Source organism: Mesoplodon densirostris, chromosome 16, assembly GCF_025265405.1.
Source record: "Mesoplodon densirostris isolate mMesDen1 chromosome 16, mMesDen1 primary haplotype, whole genome shotgun sequence".
Taxonomy (NCBI): Eukaryota; Metazoa; Chordata; class Mammalia; order Artiodactyla; family Ziphiidae; genus Mesoplodon; species Mesoplodon densirostris.
In genome coordinates, this window is record NC_082676.1 from 66,565,466 (window position 1) to 66,582,003 (window position 16,538).

At 62.8% G+C, this 16,538-nt stretch overlaps 2 protein-coding genes across 4 annotated transcripts; one reads left to right on the plus strand and one right to left on the minus strand.

The window, feature by feature from the left end:
- The first annotated feature begins 267 nt into the window (after window positions 1–267).
- On the plus strand, window positions 268–4,371 carry CCDC78 (coiled-coil domain containing 78). The gene is given in 11 exon segments (XM_060078482.1): window positions 268–526; window positions 1,001–1,120; window positions 1,208–1,294; window positions 1,486–1,772; window positions 2,090–2,168; window positions 2,256–2,381; window positions 2,598–2,785; window positions 2,852–3,023; window positions 3,145–3,188; window positions 3,909–4,151; window positions 4,260–4,371. Coding segments are annotated over 11 exon segments (1,683 nt in total). The 5' UTR covers window positions 268–301.
- Window positions 4,372–4,484: 113 nt separating this feature from the next.
- On the minus strand, window positions 4,485–11,710 carry METRN (meteorin, glial cell differentiation regulator). Of its 3 annotated transcripts, XM_060078463.1 has the most exons (12): window positions 11,550–11,710; window positions 10,859–11,259; window positions 9,881–9,940; window positions 9,592–9,804; window positions 7,918–8,010; window positions 6,684–6,746; window positions 5,973–6,305; window positions 5,693–5,856; window positions 5,374–5,478; window positions 5,136–5,276; window positions 4,866–4,916; window positions 4,485–4,736 (listed from the first exon to the last, which is right to left on the minus strand). In XM_060078463.1, exons 1-12 carry the CDS (start codon window positions 11,690–11,692, stop codon window positions 4,515–4,517), a joined length of 1,989 nt encoding a protein of 662 aa, XP_059934446.1. In that variant the 5' UTR covers window positions 11,693–11,710; the 3' UTR covers window positions 4,485–4,514. The 3 variants fall into 3 exon arrangements, with proteins under 3 accessions (XP_059934446.1, XP_059934447.1, XP_059934448.1); XM_060078464.1 differs by lacking the exon at window positions 7,918–8,010; XM_060078465.1 differs by lacking the exons at window positions 6,684–6,746; window positions 7,918–8,010.
- Window positions 11,711–16,538: the final 4,828 nt, after the last annotated feature.

The following is a 16,538-nucleotide window of genomic DNA, read 5'->3' on the forward strand; positions in this document are numbered from 1 at the left end:
AACGGCCGGCGGGCCCGCCTGGAACCTGCGCGCGCGGGGACCCGAGCACGGTGCACAGAGCACACGCGTGCGCGGGCGGGAGCGCGCGCGTGCCCGAAGGGGGCTGCGCGCACGTCGGGCCAGTCGCGCCCGGCGCTGCGGCGCCTCCTCCACGAAGCCCTCCTGGCACCGGGCTGAGACAGTCCTCCTGAGTACCCCGGACCCGGATTGGGACGTCTGAGCCCGCTTCCGTCAGGTTGAGGGGTGCAGGGATCTGTTCAGTTTGTTTGCCTGCCCTTCCAGTGTTCAGCATAGGGGCCTAATGAGTGTGCGAACCCACACGGTAGAGCAAAGCGCGCTGTGTGAGGACAACAGTAACAGCAGCGGCATCTCCATACCATGCGCGCTGTCCCACACCTCCCCAGGCTGGGCCCTTCTATGCACTCGTGGTTCCATCCGCGTCCCTGATAAATGCTGGGGTGCCGATCTGCGTTTCCCAGATGAGGAAAAGGAAGCCGGAAAAAATGGATCGCCAAATACGGAAGAAGTTGAGAGTTTGCACCCACCTCCCCAGCCACTGAACTGTCCTGCCTGCCCTCGTGGGCGGGGCCCCGGGAGGCTCCTGGGGACAACAGAGGCCTTGGCAACACAAACCACCGTGTTGCAGCAACAGGCCAGTAGTCGAGGCGGCACCGGGCTTGGGGCAGCCCAGAGTCCCTTTTGCCTATGGAGTATGTTGCAGCCCCAGGCCCCAGGCCAGGGGCCCCACCTCGGGCCACCAAGAATGTGAGTCCTCCCAGGACGCTGCTGCTTCTGGGCTCGGGGGTTCTCCCTGTTCCCTCAGAGACCAGGAGGGGTGTAGGTCCTCCCAGGACCTGGGCCTGTTCCTGGCTGTGGGAGGGCCTGCCCCAGCTCTGCCAGGCTGAGGGTGTGGGGTTGGATGGCTGGTGGCTTCATGAGAGTGGAGGCCACAGCCCAGGTCTCAGACGCACCTGGGGTATGAGTGGTGGTGCCTCCCTAGGTTCTGCCGCGGGCCGAGACCTGGCTGCCAGGAGTCCCTGGGGGTGCCCCAACCTGGGCCGCCAACCTTGAGACAGAGATTCCCTCAGATCTAGAGCTGAGTGAGGAGCAGCGGCTGCAGGTGGGTGTGGGGGCCCTCGGGCAGTGGCAGGAGGGAGGGCATCCCCAGGGCCCCACAGGCCCCACCTCTCATCCTGGCCATCCATAGGTCTGCAAGGAGCTGGTGGACCTGCAGATCAAAACCCATCGCCTGAAGGAGCAACACGAGGCTGAAATCTTCGAGCTGAAGAGTGAGGTGGGCACTGATGTGTGCCTACGTGTGCCAGCCTGAGGGCATGGGGGGAGGGTGCACACTTAGTGCCAGAACTGTGAGGGGTGGTGTGCCCCATGTGACTGTGCACGTGCAGTGTCTGCGAGTCCCCACCTGTCCTGTGTGTGCTGTGTCCCTGTGGATGCCCAGATGGATGTGACCTGGTCACCCCGCAGGTCCTGTGGCTGGAGAGCCGGGTGCTGGAGCTAGAGCTGCACGGAGAGCAGGCAGCCCTAGCAGAAGCTGATCCGGGGCACCGCCAGGCACTGGCACAGGAGCTTGGGCACAAGGCCTGGGGGCAGGGACACTCCAGCCACCACAGACTCCAGGTCACCATGAGCGCATGGGTGGAAGCTAAACTGGGGTCCAGCAGGGGAACAGTGAGGCTGAGACCGGCTCTTCTGTGCAGGCACAGCCCAAGGACTTCCTGACCGCTGAGAACGAGCAGAAGCTGGGGGATGGTGTGAGTGTGCAGCCACCTAGCCCGGGAACCTGTTGAAGTTTCTCCTAGCCCAGGGTGGAGGTGGGGCAGTGCAGGGGACCCAGAGCTTGGGCTCTCATCCAGCCAGCCCTTGTGTACCCCGCAGCCACAGGGAGAAGTAAATCGGGCGCCAGAGCAGCACAGGGCTCGGCAGCAGGCACTGGAGACGCGTGTGTGAGTGACTGCCTCACCTGGGACAGGAGGGCCCAGCAGGGCACAGTGAGCAAAGGAGCTGTTCTTAAGGGGCAGAAGCAGTCACCTGCCCTAGGCCCGGCTAAGCCTCATACCCATGTCTGCAGGGCAGCCCTGGGCTGGCAGCTGCAGGGAGCCCAGGAGGAGGCCAGGACAGCTGGGCAGCAACTGGCTGCACAAGCCTTGGTGAGGCCCACCCCTAGCTGCTTTGAGGTCTGGCTCAGCAAAGGCCCACCTTGCAGGACATAAATTCAGGGCCATCTCCACCCCCAGGTATTGTCTGCCTGCCGGGGCCAGCTCCACCAGGCTGAAGCAGAGAACGCCCGGTTGCAGCTGCAACTCAAGAAGCTGAACGAGGAGTACGCCATTCGACTGCAGCACTGCGCCCGAACCGTGGCTGTGAGCACTGGGCCGGTTGGCCCTGTGTTGAGTGGGAGGCCTCTGGGTCCTGGGGAGCCCGAGTCTGGCCTGGGTGTGCTAGACCACTTCAGAGAGACTCTGACCTTGTGGGAGACTTCAGACCCACCCAGCATACTGTCGTCAGACCAGCTCCATGGGGGGAATTGGCGGTGGGGGAGGTGTGGACCCGCCCCAGCCCGGCCATATCTCCTCCAGGGGTATGCAGATGGTGCAGGCCCGAAGCCTGCATCCACAGCCCTTCGGACCTTCCTGGAAACCACTCTGGAGGACATTCGGGGGGCGCATCACAGCCGTGAGCAACAGCTGGCCTGGGCTGCTCGCACCTACCGCAAGCGCCTGGCAGATCTGAGTCGGAGGCACGAGGAGCTGCTGGCTGGCCACAGGTGGGTCCCTCCCTGAGCTGGGCACCTGGGGTGGGATGGCCCTAGGTGACCTGGTGCAGGGCTTAGTGTGCAACAGGTGCCGGTGGATCCCAACGGGGCACCCAGGACCCCCAAAGCTACCTCTGGTGCAGCCACCTCAGACATGGAGCCGCCGCCCCTGCACACGGTCACCAAATTCGGCCACCTGAGAGAGGACCAGGCTAGGCTGGAGAAGCAGCTCCAGAAGCTCCAGGCCCAGGTGACCGCTCCCTGCTGCCCCACAACTCGCCCCAGGACCCATCCCAGGCTCAGCAAAGCCCCAACCCCAGGGCCTCTGAGCAGCCTGCCTCATTCAGCAACCGCTGTTCTTTTTCCCACAGAAAGAACCCAGTGAAGCCTCTCAGGGGGGCCCATTAGAGCCACAGTGAGTACCTGGTGTGGGTGCTGAGGAGACCCATTCATTTATCCTATGAACTAACTGCTTAGAGGGGTTCTGGTTGCTGCAGTGAACAAGGTGGCCCATCTGTATTCTCCAGTCTCGGTCTGCTTATGAGACACGAATAATCGCAGAAAAACCAACTGCCCGGAGAGAGGAGGGACTACCCTCCTGTATGGGAGGGGGCTACCCTTGAATGGGAGGGTCAGGGAGAGACCCCGAAGAAAGGACACTTCAGCTGAGACTCGGAGGACCCACAGCTGAAGACCTGTGGTGGCATGACAGTAGGAGTCTTGACCCCAGGACAAGGCAGGAGCAGGCCACCTGGTGACCTTCACAGCCTTTGCCTCTGCACCTCCACGTTCTCAACTGTGCAGTGAGCAGAAGCTGGGACAAGTCGCCTGCCTGGGGTTTTGGGAAACCCCCCAGCATGGGGGGAGGCGCCCCCATAAGCATCCTTACAGACACTGGGATCACTGTCCCAGCTGGCCTTGTGGCTTAGCTTTCCCTGAGTGGCCAGTGGCTGCCCCCATGCACAGATGGCTTCAAGCCTCACAGGGCCCATAGTTGAAAGGCAGCCCTATACTGTCCCAAACTCGCTCCCAGCAGGCACCTCAAGGACCTAGGGGCCCTGACTTGAGCAGGGTCATTGGTCAAAACCTGGGTCCATGCCAGCTTTCACGCCCACCCCTCCTCCTCCCCTCACAGGGGCCTGGAAGCTGCATCCTGGGCCCAGATCCGCCAGAAGCTACAGGACTTCTCCCGTGGCACCCAGGTAGTGGGCAAAGCCTGGCCAGAGGCCCCTCCTCACACTGTGCCCAGGCTCATGGCTTATGTTCCCCCATTCCAGGCAGAGCTGGAAAGGGAGAGAGCACAGCTGCTAGTCCGAGCCACGATGGCTGAGGAGCAGCTTTCTGAACTACAAGAGTACGTGGACCAGCACCTGGGCAGGTGGGCTCTAGAGGTGGGCTGTGTAAGACCCAAGGACCTCAGTCCCAGGCACTAGCAGCAGGGTTTGTCCACAGCCAGGTGGTAACTATGCCTAGTTTCTCTGAGCAGGTACAAGCAGGAGATCCTGAGGCTGAGGAAGCTGGTGGGTACAGGAAACCCCTGGAAAGCAGGGGCCACACCTCCAGCCAAGCCGCAGCACTCAAGGACCCGCAGCCGTTAGCTGGTCAACAGATAAACTTGGAGCAGAACTCTTCACAGCCAGCATGGAGCCCTCCCCACAGCACCCCCTTGGGAGATCATTCCACCCAGCTCAACACCCAACAAAAATCAGGCTGGAACCCACTGAGTCTTTATTGTGTCCAGTCAGCCAACCTGAGAATTGGGGGCTCCAGGTACGGAGGCAGAACTAGGCCCTGGGACAGCCTGCCCAGCTGGCCCACCACTGTGGACATCATAGGCCCAGACGCGGTCCAGGCCCTCACCCAGTACAGCCACAGGTTGCCAGGTGGGGAGGGGGAAGCGCCCAGACACCACTCGGGCTCCTGCAGGCAACTCTGCCTGTAGCTTGTCCTCCAGCAGTGGGAGCTATGGAGGAGAGGGAAGGTTGGGGTGGGCAGGGTGGAACACAGCTCCCCCTACCCAGCTCCTCCAGGCCCAGCACCTACACTGGGGATGGCTTGGGCTTCCCATGGGGTCAGCAAACCCCAGACCTACCACGCTAGGAGCCAGGAACACAGACACATTGCGGCAGTCCCTCAGGCTCACCTGCAAGAAGAGGAAATCACCCCAGCAGGGATTGGGGCCCCAGCAGGGAGGGAGGTTTGGTGGGCATGGGGTAACTGCAGCTTCTACGTCCCAGCTCCAGCCTGCCCAGGTGGCAGAGGTACCTGGCACTGTCAGCAGGGTGACCAAGCTTCCAAGCTAGAACTGGAAGCATGGAGATCAGGGTTGGGGTCTGAGGGGGTCCAGGACTCCCTGGATTACCTTCCAGAGGTTCTCACGGCGGTAGCTGACATTGCCCGCACATCCTGCCCTCCAGGCATGCAGCCACGCCAGCCCCACCAGCCATGGGTTTAGCTCATAGCCCACAGCTGGGCGGAGACCGCACTTGTGGGCAGCCAGCACCTGTGGGCACAAAGCGTCAGGACCAACAGATGGGGAGGTGCGTTCACAGGAGGGGTCAGCAAAGACGCTCCCCAACACACACGAACACGGTCCTTACAATCCTGCCGTCGCCAGAGCCCAGATCCACCATCTTTCCTGGACGGCCTCGCAGCAACGACAACACGTGGTCCACCTGCCTGGCACTCGCGCCAACATAAGGCACCTGTACAAGGAAGCAGATGGGACTGTGAGGGCGGGGGGCCTGCCTCCTGGGCTTCCTTTCTTAGAGTGGCCAGTCGGGTCCTACCTGAAGGAGGTCCCAACCCACAGCCGGATCAGCCCTGGAGTAGCTGCACCCTCCCCCTTAGCGCCACACTCCAGGCCCCGCCCCCAGCCCGGGCCCGCCCGGCCGGTCCCCACACCCCTTGGCCCAGCACCTGCAGCCGCAGCGGCACGCGGCGGAAGCCCGGCTGCAGCAGCAGCGCCCACACGGCGTAGGCGACCAGGCCCGAGCCCGCCGCCACCTGCAGCAGCTCCAACGCGCCTAGCCGCCGCTCGCGCAGCTCCGCCAACGCCTCGGCCGGGTCGTCCTGCTCCATGGCTGCGGGAGAGCGGCTCAGGTCCGAGACCGTCATGCCCCGGCCCGGACCTGAAGAGGGCCGTCCTCCCCACCGCCCCCGGCCTGCGCGGCGCCCCTCCTCCCCGCTCCGCGCCTACCAGACCCGCGGCGCCGCGCCGGAAGAGGCGGCCGCGGCGAGACACCGGAAGCGGCCGGGATCGCGTTCCGCTCCGTCCGGGTCCAGGGACCCTCCCGCGGGTTCCGGACCGCGGAGCCTTGGGGTCCGGGGCTACCCTCGCGGGTTCTGGCCGCACAACATCCTGCCTGTAGCCCGCGTCGCTCAGCCTCGTTGGCCCATGCCGCAGAGGGTTGCTGCGGGCCTGTCCTGGGCGCTGCGGACCCCTGGGGCTGCACATCCCAGCGGGGGGAGGCGCGAGGGAGGCGGTGCCGTGGATCCAGTTGACTTGGCAGCGGAGGCCCGTGCGGTGTGGCTGGAGGCCAGGGGCGGCGGTCAGCCCGGGGGAAAGGGCTCACCGGGGAGACGCCGCCCCGCACACCCCGATAGCCAGCCAAGCCCAGGAGCAGTCGCGGGGAGGCCACCCGGGCCCCTCCCACGGCTGAAGGCAGTTAGCCCGAGTGCGCAGGAAACCCAGGATGCGCAGGCTTCGGCGGGGGCGGGGGGAGTTTGAGCTTGGCTGAGGGGCAGGGCGGAGAGTGTTGATAAGGAGAAATTTAGCAGAACCGAGAAGACAGATGTTGGCTCTCTCTGAGCGTCATGGGAGGGGAGCCGGATGTGAGGTGCTGGGCGCTCTGGCAGCTGGCCCAGTCAGGGGGATGGGAGGAAGAGCCCCAGGAGCTGGGGAGACTACCTTCTCCAGAAAATGTCACACACACGAAGAAAGATTGAGTTCCCGGAAGTGACCTGATGAAGCCTGGGAATGGGAGAGGCAAGTGGCGGGACAGAGCCAGGACCCCCTCCTCACCCCACCCTGAGGCCAAACGTCCTTGAGTGGCAGAGACTTGTCTGCACACAGGCCTTGGCCTGCTTCTCATCCATCCACGGCATCGGTCAGGAGGGACGGAAGCTGCTTCAGACAATGCAGGCATGCTGGAGACCCCTGCCCCCATCCCCAAGTGCAGACTGCCGCAAACTTGGCCCCAGCCGCCTCCACTTGGGAAAGACAGGTGTTCCTGTGGCAGGAAACCCCGGTGCCCTGCTCCCAAGACCTGAGCACTGGAGAGGAGGAGGGCTGCTCCCCACCCCCATCTCAGAACATCCTGTCTCCTTCCTGGCTGTCACTGGGCCCTCCCCATAAAAGGAGGATGTGCACTGGGCTTACACAGCATCCCATTCTTGTCTCTTTTGTTCCTTGTATTATTCCTGGTGCCTAGAGCAGCACCTGGTACCTAGAAGAAACTCAGTAGAAGCTGGTCGACTGAATGAAGGCACCTACCCTGACTCCCCAGTGTGCACACCCAAAAGTCCCTCACCTTCACACCTGCACCCTGCTCCTCACCTTTGGGTACTGGGCACTCGAGTGCATACCTGTGTGAGTGCACATGCCCAGAGGTGCCCCAGAGGCACCTGCTCCCATAGCCCCAGCCCTCATGCTCACCCACACCGTTTCCCCTTGGCCACTCCCCTGTGGGCAGGCATGAAGCCCCTGGCCCAAGCCTTCCAGGCTCCTCCCAGAGCACCCTGGGGCTCCTCTGGCCCTGTCAGCCACACCCACTTCTGCCCTTTCTGCTCCTTTTGCTGGTTGCAAAGCCAACACTTTCTCTGGAGGAGGGTGTGTGCATAGGAGGCGCTTCCTGGGGCAGGTGGGCAGAGGCCAGTGTCCAGCCGAGGGCCCAGCCCAGAGAAGATGCCCTACATTTTTCTGGACAGATGGTCCCAGAGGTAGTCCACAGTGACCACACTGGGTGTGGCCATGGGCCTCTGTCCAAACAAGGCTGTGGGGAGCTGGCCAGAGAATTAGGGCAAGAGCCAAGGGTGAGGTGCTCCTCAGCGCTGGAGGCGAAACCCTCCTCGGGTCGGGGTCTGCATGGGCAGTGCAAAAGCCTCCCAAGATGGAGAGGAGGATGACAGGAGAGCACACTCACCTCCTCCTCCTCTGGTCTTTACTGAGATACTCCCTGGTGGGGAGAGGGGGAAACAGGGATACAAGGGTCTGCAGTCCAGGAGAGAGGTCCAGGCTAGAGATCCAAATGTGGGGTCGTCAGCATGTTGATGGTATTTAAAGCCAGAAGGCTGGCCCAGTTCTCCAATGAGGGAATGTCGGAATGTGCGTGGAGAGGAGGAGAGGTCTGGTGCCTGAGCTCTGAACAATCCATGGGTGCCAGTTTGAATTTGGGGATGCAAAAGGGCACAGCAAGGAGCCTCAGGAACAGCAGAAGGTGGGAGGAGCCCAGGGGAGCCTACCATCCAGGGTGACTGTGCTCCCACCCACAGTTCTCACCAGTCCCCACAGCAAGTGGCCCGCCCAAGTGAAAGGAGTGCGTACCCGACACGAGTGTAGCCTTAAGACAGCCCTCCCCACCGAAACTCCAGGGCAGCCACTGGAGTGATGCAGTGTCCACACAGGGCGTGGCAACATGAGGTACCTATATCAGCTGAATCTGGCAGAAGTGGCCCTGGGTATCCTTGTTCCTCTCCCAGCCTCAGTTCCTGCCTGCAGGATGGTGGGGCCCCTTCTCCAGTGAGGGCTGCCAGGCAGGGATGGGAAGTTGTTTCTGGGGCTCAGCCCAGGCACCCCACCAGACCTGAGCTGTGGCCCTCTTTCCCAGGAGCTATGGGGCTGGGTCAGCAGAGTCAGCTCCCTCTGGGTTCAGTAGTCCCACGTGCACCCCCATCCTGGGGCCTTTCAGCCTCAGGGCGGTCAGCTTTGTCCAGACCGCGCTGGCCCTTTATGTGGCCGAGGCTGGAGAGGAAGGCGGGGGCAGTGACAATGAGGCCAGTGGCGGGAAACGGTCCTTAGAGACCCCATTGTGTGCCCCCGCCCACTAGAAATGGGCAACAAGCAGGACCCTGCAGAAGAGACCCCACAGCTGTCAGGATGCTGGGCACGTTGCAGGGGTCTGTGGACAGAGGGGCCCATTCTTCCCCAGGGGCAGAGTGGGGCCAGGATGACTCTGCTGGGCTTGCAGCGAACCACGCAGGGAGGTCGGTGGCCCACCAGATTGCAGCCCCTTCCCTCAGGTTGGGAGTGGTGTCGCCTGCCTCCCCCTACAAGGGCCTCCACCCACCTCAGACCTTGGGTGTTATGGCCCCTTTTCCACTCCCACTCTGAGCAGTGGAATCACCTGGCATTGGGGGCAGCAGAGCTGAGGGTGACGTGAGTGGGGGGTCCCTGCATGCCCCCACCCAGCAGCAGCCCCTCCCCAGGGCGTGGGCTGGGTGGCCTTAGACATGGCACCACTGCTCCAGAGCCTCAGTCTCCGGCTCTGTGAAGTGGGAACTGGGCAGTGCCGGGGGCTGTGGGAGAATAAAGTGAAGTGAGGCAGGCCCAGGGCTGGGCTCAGGCACGAGCACCCGATGCACATTGGCTAATGCAAGCAGCGTTCTTATTGGTTATTGCTATTACCTCGGAAGCAGCTGGTACTGTGATACCATCTGGAGGCCAACCCCCCACCCTCCTACCTGCCCCTCCCCAGCACCCTGCTCCCAGGCCCCTCAGTCCAGCACCACCTCACAGGGGTGGAGGTGGTCAGCATGGGCAGCCGTGTAGGCACGGCTGAATTCCTGGAAGCGGGGTGCACAGCCCAGCCAGGCCTCACCGAAGCGGCTCCAGCCCATGAAGAGGAAGGTGCCAGGGCCAGGGTGGACGCCACAGTGCAGTGGGGTGCGAATGGAGGCCTGCGCATGGCCCCCAGGGCCCCCCACCCGGAAAAGCGGCAATGTCTGGCGGAGGACACGGGCGGCGGCCACGGTGATAACAGACTCCTGCAGCTCTGTGTCGTGGGCAACCCCGTGGATGGTTCCATGGATCACTGTGGGGACACATGTTGGCCAGTGGCCTTCAGGGGAAGGCAGGCCCCTGGCTCGCCCCACAGCGGGGACACTCACCAAAGTCGCTGGTGCACACGGCCAAGAGGAGCTCGGCATCACTGCAGGGTCTGCAGGCACCTGGCATGCAGGGGAGGTCATGAGTGGCAGCCCTGACCTCTCCAGGACTACCCGAGCCCTCCCCCAGCTGGACACAGGATAGAGAGGGCAAGCTACCAGACCCCCCTCAGGGCCTGATGGCAACTGGGGGTCTCAGGGACCATGTGTACACACCCTGAAGACACCCTGTACTTGGGGTGACACTGCAGGCTCGTGCATGCCTCACACACACGCACAGACATGGGCCTGGGGGCTGTGCCCAGCATGCAGGCAAAAAGACCCACCGAGCTGGAGCTCAAGGGTCTGGGTGCACGCGGCACATGCTCTTGCACACCCATCTCACAGGCAGCACCAGCAGGCGGTAACCCCTTGGCCTCCCAGAGCTGCTTCCTGGGGCCCAAAGTCACTGGCCGAGCCCACGTGGCAGGAGGTTATGGTGGATTCGAGGGTCAGGAGACAGAGCAGAGACCCCCATCCCCTGTGAGGTTAAGCTCCAAGCTCCCGGAGAGCAAAAAGCTGGGCCTGGTGCCCCGCCGGGAGGCGGGGCTGCATCTCCATGGTGACCAGGCTCACAGTGGACTTCTGTTGTACTGGGCTGGGGGAGGGGAGGGAGGTCACCGCTGGGCCAGGGAGCCCTGGACAGCTTTGGCCGTCATCCCCTCCCCCAACCCTTCAGGGACCAGGGGCCCGGGTTGCCCTGCCCGGCCTCCCCTTCCGGGATTCTGCCCTCTGTCAGCAATTTCCCTAACCCGCAAAGTGAGGGATTGCCCCTCCCCCCGCCCCACCTGTCCTGGCGCTGCTACTCACTAGCTGTGTGCCTTTGACAGGCTGCCTCTGTTTCTCTCTCTGTGCAGTGGGGAGGACAGGCAGGTTCCTACCCAGCGAGACCAGGGAGCGACTCCACGACTCCCACCTGTCCCCACCCAGACCTGCACTCACCATCCGCACTGAGGCCGTGGGCCTGCGGAGGCAGCTCTGGACGCCTGTCCTCCCGCAGTTCGAAACGGAAGGAGGCCACGCGACGGCTGATGTCGGGATGCGGGGTGGCCTGCAGGAAGAGGGCCCGGCGCTCGCGGGAACCCCAGCGCACGCATCGGCCCCCGGCCGGGCCTGGGCCCTCGGCCAGCAGCAGCTCCAGCACGCCGCCCGCCCGCTCCGCGAAGACTTGGGCGCCTGCGAAGGGCCGCGCCGGCCGCAGGCAGGCGATGCCGGGCCGCACGCCGGGGTCGGAGCCGCCCAGGGTGAGGCGCAGCGCCCCGGCCGGGTACAGCCACTCGATCCCGCCCTCCGCACAGGCCAGGGCGAGCTGTCCCACGCTGCCGGGCTCCTGCGTCAGGCCGCTGCGGACCGAACGAGCGGTGCTGAGGCGGGCGGCCGGCGCCCACACCCGGCCAGCCCGCTTCCCCTGCACACTCTCCCCGCAGCCATCAACAGCTGCGTCCACTTTGTGGAGAAGGAAACTGAGGCCCAACGTTCTGGGACTCGGCGGGGGGCGGGGAGGGCAAGGATTCGGTGCCGGGACGGAGCGCCCCCATCCCAAAGGGCTGGCGACACATCTTCCAGCCCCCTCCTAAGGGGAGCGCGGAGTCCCAGGGGGTTGGCCCGCGCGGGGGTCCAGCGGGGCTCGTACCTGCCTCTCCAGCTGCAGCGGTCCTCCGAGTAGCCGGCGCGGGCGGCCGTGGCCAAGAGGCCGAAGCAAAGGGCGCAGAGCAGCGCCGGGGGCGGCATAGCGCGCGGGGACGCGCGGGGGCGCGGCGGGAGCAGCCGGGGCATTGGCCCCGGCCCCGCGCAGCCCCCACCGGCCGCGCCTGCCGGCCGCCCACCCGGCCGGGAGCCTGGAAGCTGCCAGGAGGCAGTGGGCGGGCCGAGCGGCCAATCGCGCCGCGGTGCCCGAACTTTCCACCAATTGCAGCGGCGCTCTCGGGGGTGGGAGGACCAGCCCGTGGCCCAGGAGGCGCTGGGGAGGGGCTCTACTGCCGGACGTGTTCCGTGTCACCTCCTCGATGTACCCCCATACTTCCCCCCCAACACACCCCCCCGCCTCCAGCCTCGCCTTGCTTGCAGTCCTGGTCTGGCCACTGTCCTCCAAGCCCTTGGCCGGGGTGGAGGTGGTGCCCACTGGAACCTCTGGGAGAGGGGAGTTCATCTGGGTGGCTCTCTCCAAGACTGCTACCTAGGCTTCCATCCCCCATCTCTCCCTAACCTGGCCCTGGTGACTTCCCACCGGCCACGCGGTAACCCAGCGATGAGTGTCCAGGCACTGGGGCTGCAGGCACCGTGGAAAAGCAGGAGCAAGGACAGCCCTGAGCCCCAGAATCAAGCCCCTAGTAGGTTGGGACAAGCTGAAACGAGGCCCACTCTCATAGAGGAAACCCCGCCCCCAATGCCAATGTGTAGGCCAGGGAGGGGGTGGGGAGTAGGTTGTCTGGTGGGGACTGGAGAGAATGCCAGACAACGGGGAGGAGCAGACAGCCTTGGCCAAGGCCCTGAGTTGTGGACCCGGTGGATGGGACCCAAGAGCCTGGTGAAACCGTGGGGTCAGATTACAGAGGTCTTAGGCACAAACCCAGGACTCCAACCTCACACTGGAACCCTTGGGATCACTGAAAGCTTTAGCTGACATAGACTCTCTGCTGTCTGTGGGTGTGAAGTTGTTTTTTTTGCTTTTTTTTTTTTTGGCTGTATTGGGTCTTTGTTGCTGTGCGCGGGCTTTCTCTAGTTGCGGCGAGCGGGAGCTACTTTTCATTGCGGTGGCGGGCTTCTCTTGTTGCAGAGCACAGGCTCTAGGCACGTGGGCTTCAGTTGTGGCACACGGGCTCAGTAGTTGTGGCTCGCGGGCTCTAGAGTGCAGGCTCAGTAGTTGTGGCGCACAGGCTTAGTTGCTCCTTGGCACGTGGGATCTTCCCTGACCAGGGCTTAAACCCATGTCCCCTGAGTTGGCAGGCGGATTCTTAACCACTGCGCCACCAGGGAAGCCCGGGTGTGAAGTCTTTACCCCACTGTCCCCCCACCCCAGCCCTCCTGCTGCCCTGGGCCAGAAGTGCGGGCTGACGGATGAAGACAGATGGCGCCAAGGGGAAGGGGGGCATTGGAGCCGCTGCCAGACTGAGCGTACCACTGCCCCCTCCCCTGGCTCCAGGGCCCTTCAGGGCCAAAGAGGGGCAAGGCATCCTCAGGGCTCAGCTGGCCCCTCGCCCTGGGCAAGGTGGGGTGGGAACCAGCTATCAATCATGATAGCCCAAAGGTGGACACAAGCCAAGTATCCATTGACAGATGATGGGTAGACAAAATGGGGTCTATCCATACCGTGGAATATTATTCTGGTTTAAAAGGAAGGAAATTCTGCCACATGCTACAACATGGATGAACCTAGAAGACATTACGTTCAGTGAAATAAGCCAATCACAAAAGGACAAATATAAGTCTATTCATTTGAAGTACCTAAAATAGCCAAATTCATACAGAAAAAGTAGAATGAAGGTTGCCAGGGGCAGGGGGATGGGGAGTTGGTGTTTAATAGGGACAGAGTCTTCAGTTTGGGAGGATGAAAACGTTCTGGGGATGGTGGTGACGGCTGCACAACAGTGCGACTGTACTCGACACTCCTGCACACTTAGACATGGTTAAGATGGTAAGTTTTATGTGTATTTTACCCAATTACAAATTTAAAAAGGGGTACACAGGGCCTGGCGCTGGGCACATAGAAGGCAAAAGAGGCTCCACTAGAAGGAAGGGAGCGGGCACCCCAGTCAGCTGCCCTTGCTGAGACAGTGGGTCCACTTCTGGCGGGTCACTGGGGCCCTGAGTGCTCTTGCACAGGCCTGGGAGGCGGACAGTGGGCTCCAGGCGCCCTCTGGTGGCAGTGTGAGGAGTCAGCCTCAGACCCACTTCCCACCAGTCTGGGGCCCCTGGCTCCCCACCTTCCTCCTCCCCCGGAAAATGGGTTAGTGTCCGTGGGTGCCTGGAAGGGGTTCCTAAAGGGTGACCTAGTCTGGAAAGGACTGAGCTGGTCCCCTCAACACCAGGCTTCCCCTGCCTTCTGCCCCAGCTGATTCTTCAAGGGGCTCAGTGGTGATGCTGACTGTCACCCACAGAAGACCACAGAAGGCTGCTCTCCTCACAGCTCCTGGCCCCACGCCCTGTGGGTGCTTCCCTGAAGCACCCAGTGTCATAAGCCATCGGAGGTCTGCCACCCACAAGACAGGGCACCCAGAAGGCCACGCCTGGCCTTGCTTGCTGTGGGTGCAGGAGCAGACATGCTCAGTAAATACCTGGAGAGAGAGTGCATGGGTCGATGAATGATACCCCAAATCTCAGGTAACTGCCCCAACATCTGTGCTCGGTTTGGAGGCTCCTTCGTGCGCCCCCAGCTCCAGACCCTTCAGTGCCCTGACCCTCCAAAATGGGCCTCTCTGCATTCCCACTCAAAACCCAAGTCCTGGCAGAGGACTGGAGCAGATGCTGGGACAAGGAGCAGTCCAAGTGAGCCCTGCCCTCCAGCAGGGGAGGCAACCCCACAGGGTAAGGGGCACAGGTGAGGAGCACATGTGACCGAGGGGGGGCTGGGCTGGTCCCGGGCCTGTGGGAGCAACACAAAGGCCAGACAGAGGCAATGGGAGTGGAGGGATGGGAAGAGTGCCCCAGGTCTGGATGGAGCTTAGGGCCAACCAGGGACAGGAAGCTGGCCAGTGGGAGGTGGAACTTGGCTTCCAGGGGACAGTGAGCCTAGCTCCTGAGGAAATGGTGAGAAAACCCAAAGGGTCAATTTCTCCCAATTGCCCAAGACCTCCCACTTGGGCTCCCATTTCAGCAGAAGCAGGGGAGAGGGAGAGATGGGGGCTAAGCAGAGGCCAGCTCAGCCTTGCCCCTAGCTGAGCCTGTGGCCGCCCAGACCCCTGCAGCCAGGACCTCTTGAATGTGTGCTCTAGTTGGCCCAGGGCAGGGCACTGCACCCCTTGGAGGGGCTGGGAGCATGGGAGCAAGGGACAACGGGGACAGTTCCCACAACTGAGAGCCAAGGGGTGCCAGGAAGCTGCCACCAAGTGACACGCTCCAGTGGTGCCCACCATGAACACTGGCCTGGCATGCTCCTGACCAGCCTGACCTAGGGAGCCCTAGGGTGCTGAGTGACCAGCCCTCCCAGAGACCCCATCAGGGAGACAGTCATATCTGCCAACTCTTCCGGGCAGCCTGAGCTGGTTCCGCTTCACCTGCACACAACCCCACCTCCACTCCCAGGTGGAATCTGGCCTTGCCCACCTATGAGCCTGTACCTTGGGACACATAACAAGTTTCCTCCCTTGATGAGAAATCCACCCCCCTCCCCGCCCCACATACACCTTGCATCTTCTCTAGGAGCCAAAAACGCAGCTGCAGATTGATTTGCAGCTGAGCTAAAAATAACTGCTAGGCTCCAGCCAGGGCCCAGGAAAATATCCCATTGCTAGGAGACGTTACTGGGAGACCGCCATTGCTAGGCAACAGGGTTGCCATGGTGACAGCTGGGCCCTGAGTCATCCTCAGCCCCGGCTGCTCCACCCCGCTGCCCCTCGTGAGATGGGCCTGCGTCCTGGGAGGAGGGAAGGCAGGGAGCAGGGAAGGCAGGGAGCAGAAGCTGGAAGCAGCAGAGAGGCCTGCTGCCCACCGCCCGCCACCCACAGCTGCCAGGGCCACCCCATGCTGCGAGGTTCTCACTTCTGTGGGCGCCCATCTGGCTTCGGTGGTGAGGACTGGCAAACACACTAGTGGCCTTCCTACCCCACATGGTCCCCTCCCCAGGCACTCTCGGGGCTCCTGCCTCTGGGTGGAGAGCAGAGGCAGTGAGGGGCCCAGTGTCCATGTGGCCCCACAGCTTCAGAGCAGGAAGCTTCAGAGCCGGCCTAATCACTAGGGAGCACGGGGCTCTCACCACCTGTGCTGCACTAGGATCTTCAGGGCAACCCCTTGGACCCCAGACTCATTTTCCAGGCGGGGAACTACTTGTCTGAGGCCCCATCCACAGAGGGAAGATTTGGGCCCAGGCATGTGGTTCCAGGGCGCACACATCACCCCGGAACTCCCAAGGAAAGGCCTGAGGACCTCCTGTGAGGAGATTCAGGGAGTTTCAGAGCCACTGTCCCAGGCCTCCAGAGCCATGAGGGTGACCTCCATGGTAAGAAGCCCCATTCCCGGGCTTCCCTGGTGGCGCAGTGGTTGAGAGTCCACCTGCCGATGCAGGGGATGCAGGTTCGTGCCCCGGTCTGGGATGATACCACATGCCGCGGAGCGGCTGGGCCCGTGAGCCATGGCCGCTGAGCCTGCATGTCCGGAGCCCGTGCTCCGCAGCGGGAGAGGCCACAACAGTGAGAGGCCTGTGTACCGCCAAAAAAAAAAAAAAAAAAAAAAAGAAGCCCCATTCCCTGATGTGACAGTGGCTCTCTCTCTCATAGCCTTCCAAGGTCTCAGATCCTCACTCCCTCATGCTCCAGAGCTGGAAAGCCCCAGCTGCCTGGACTGGGGAGACTCCTCCATGCCTAGGCATCAAGACAAGGGGTGCTCCAGTTGAGGGGTGAAGGTACTCCAAGTGAGGGGATGCTCCTGGTGAGGGGATGCTCCAGGTGAGGGGTGCTCCAGGTGAGGG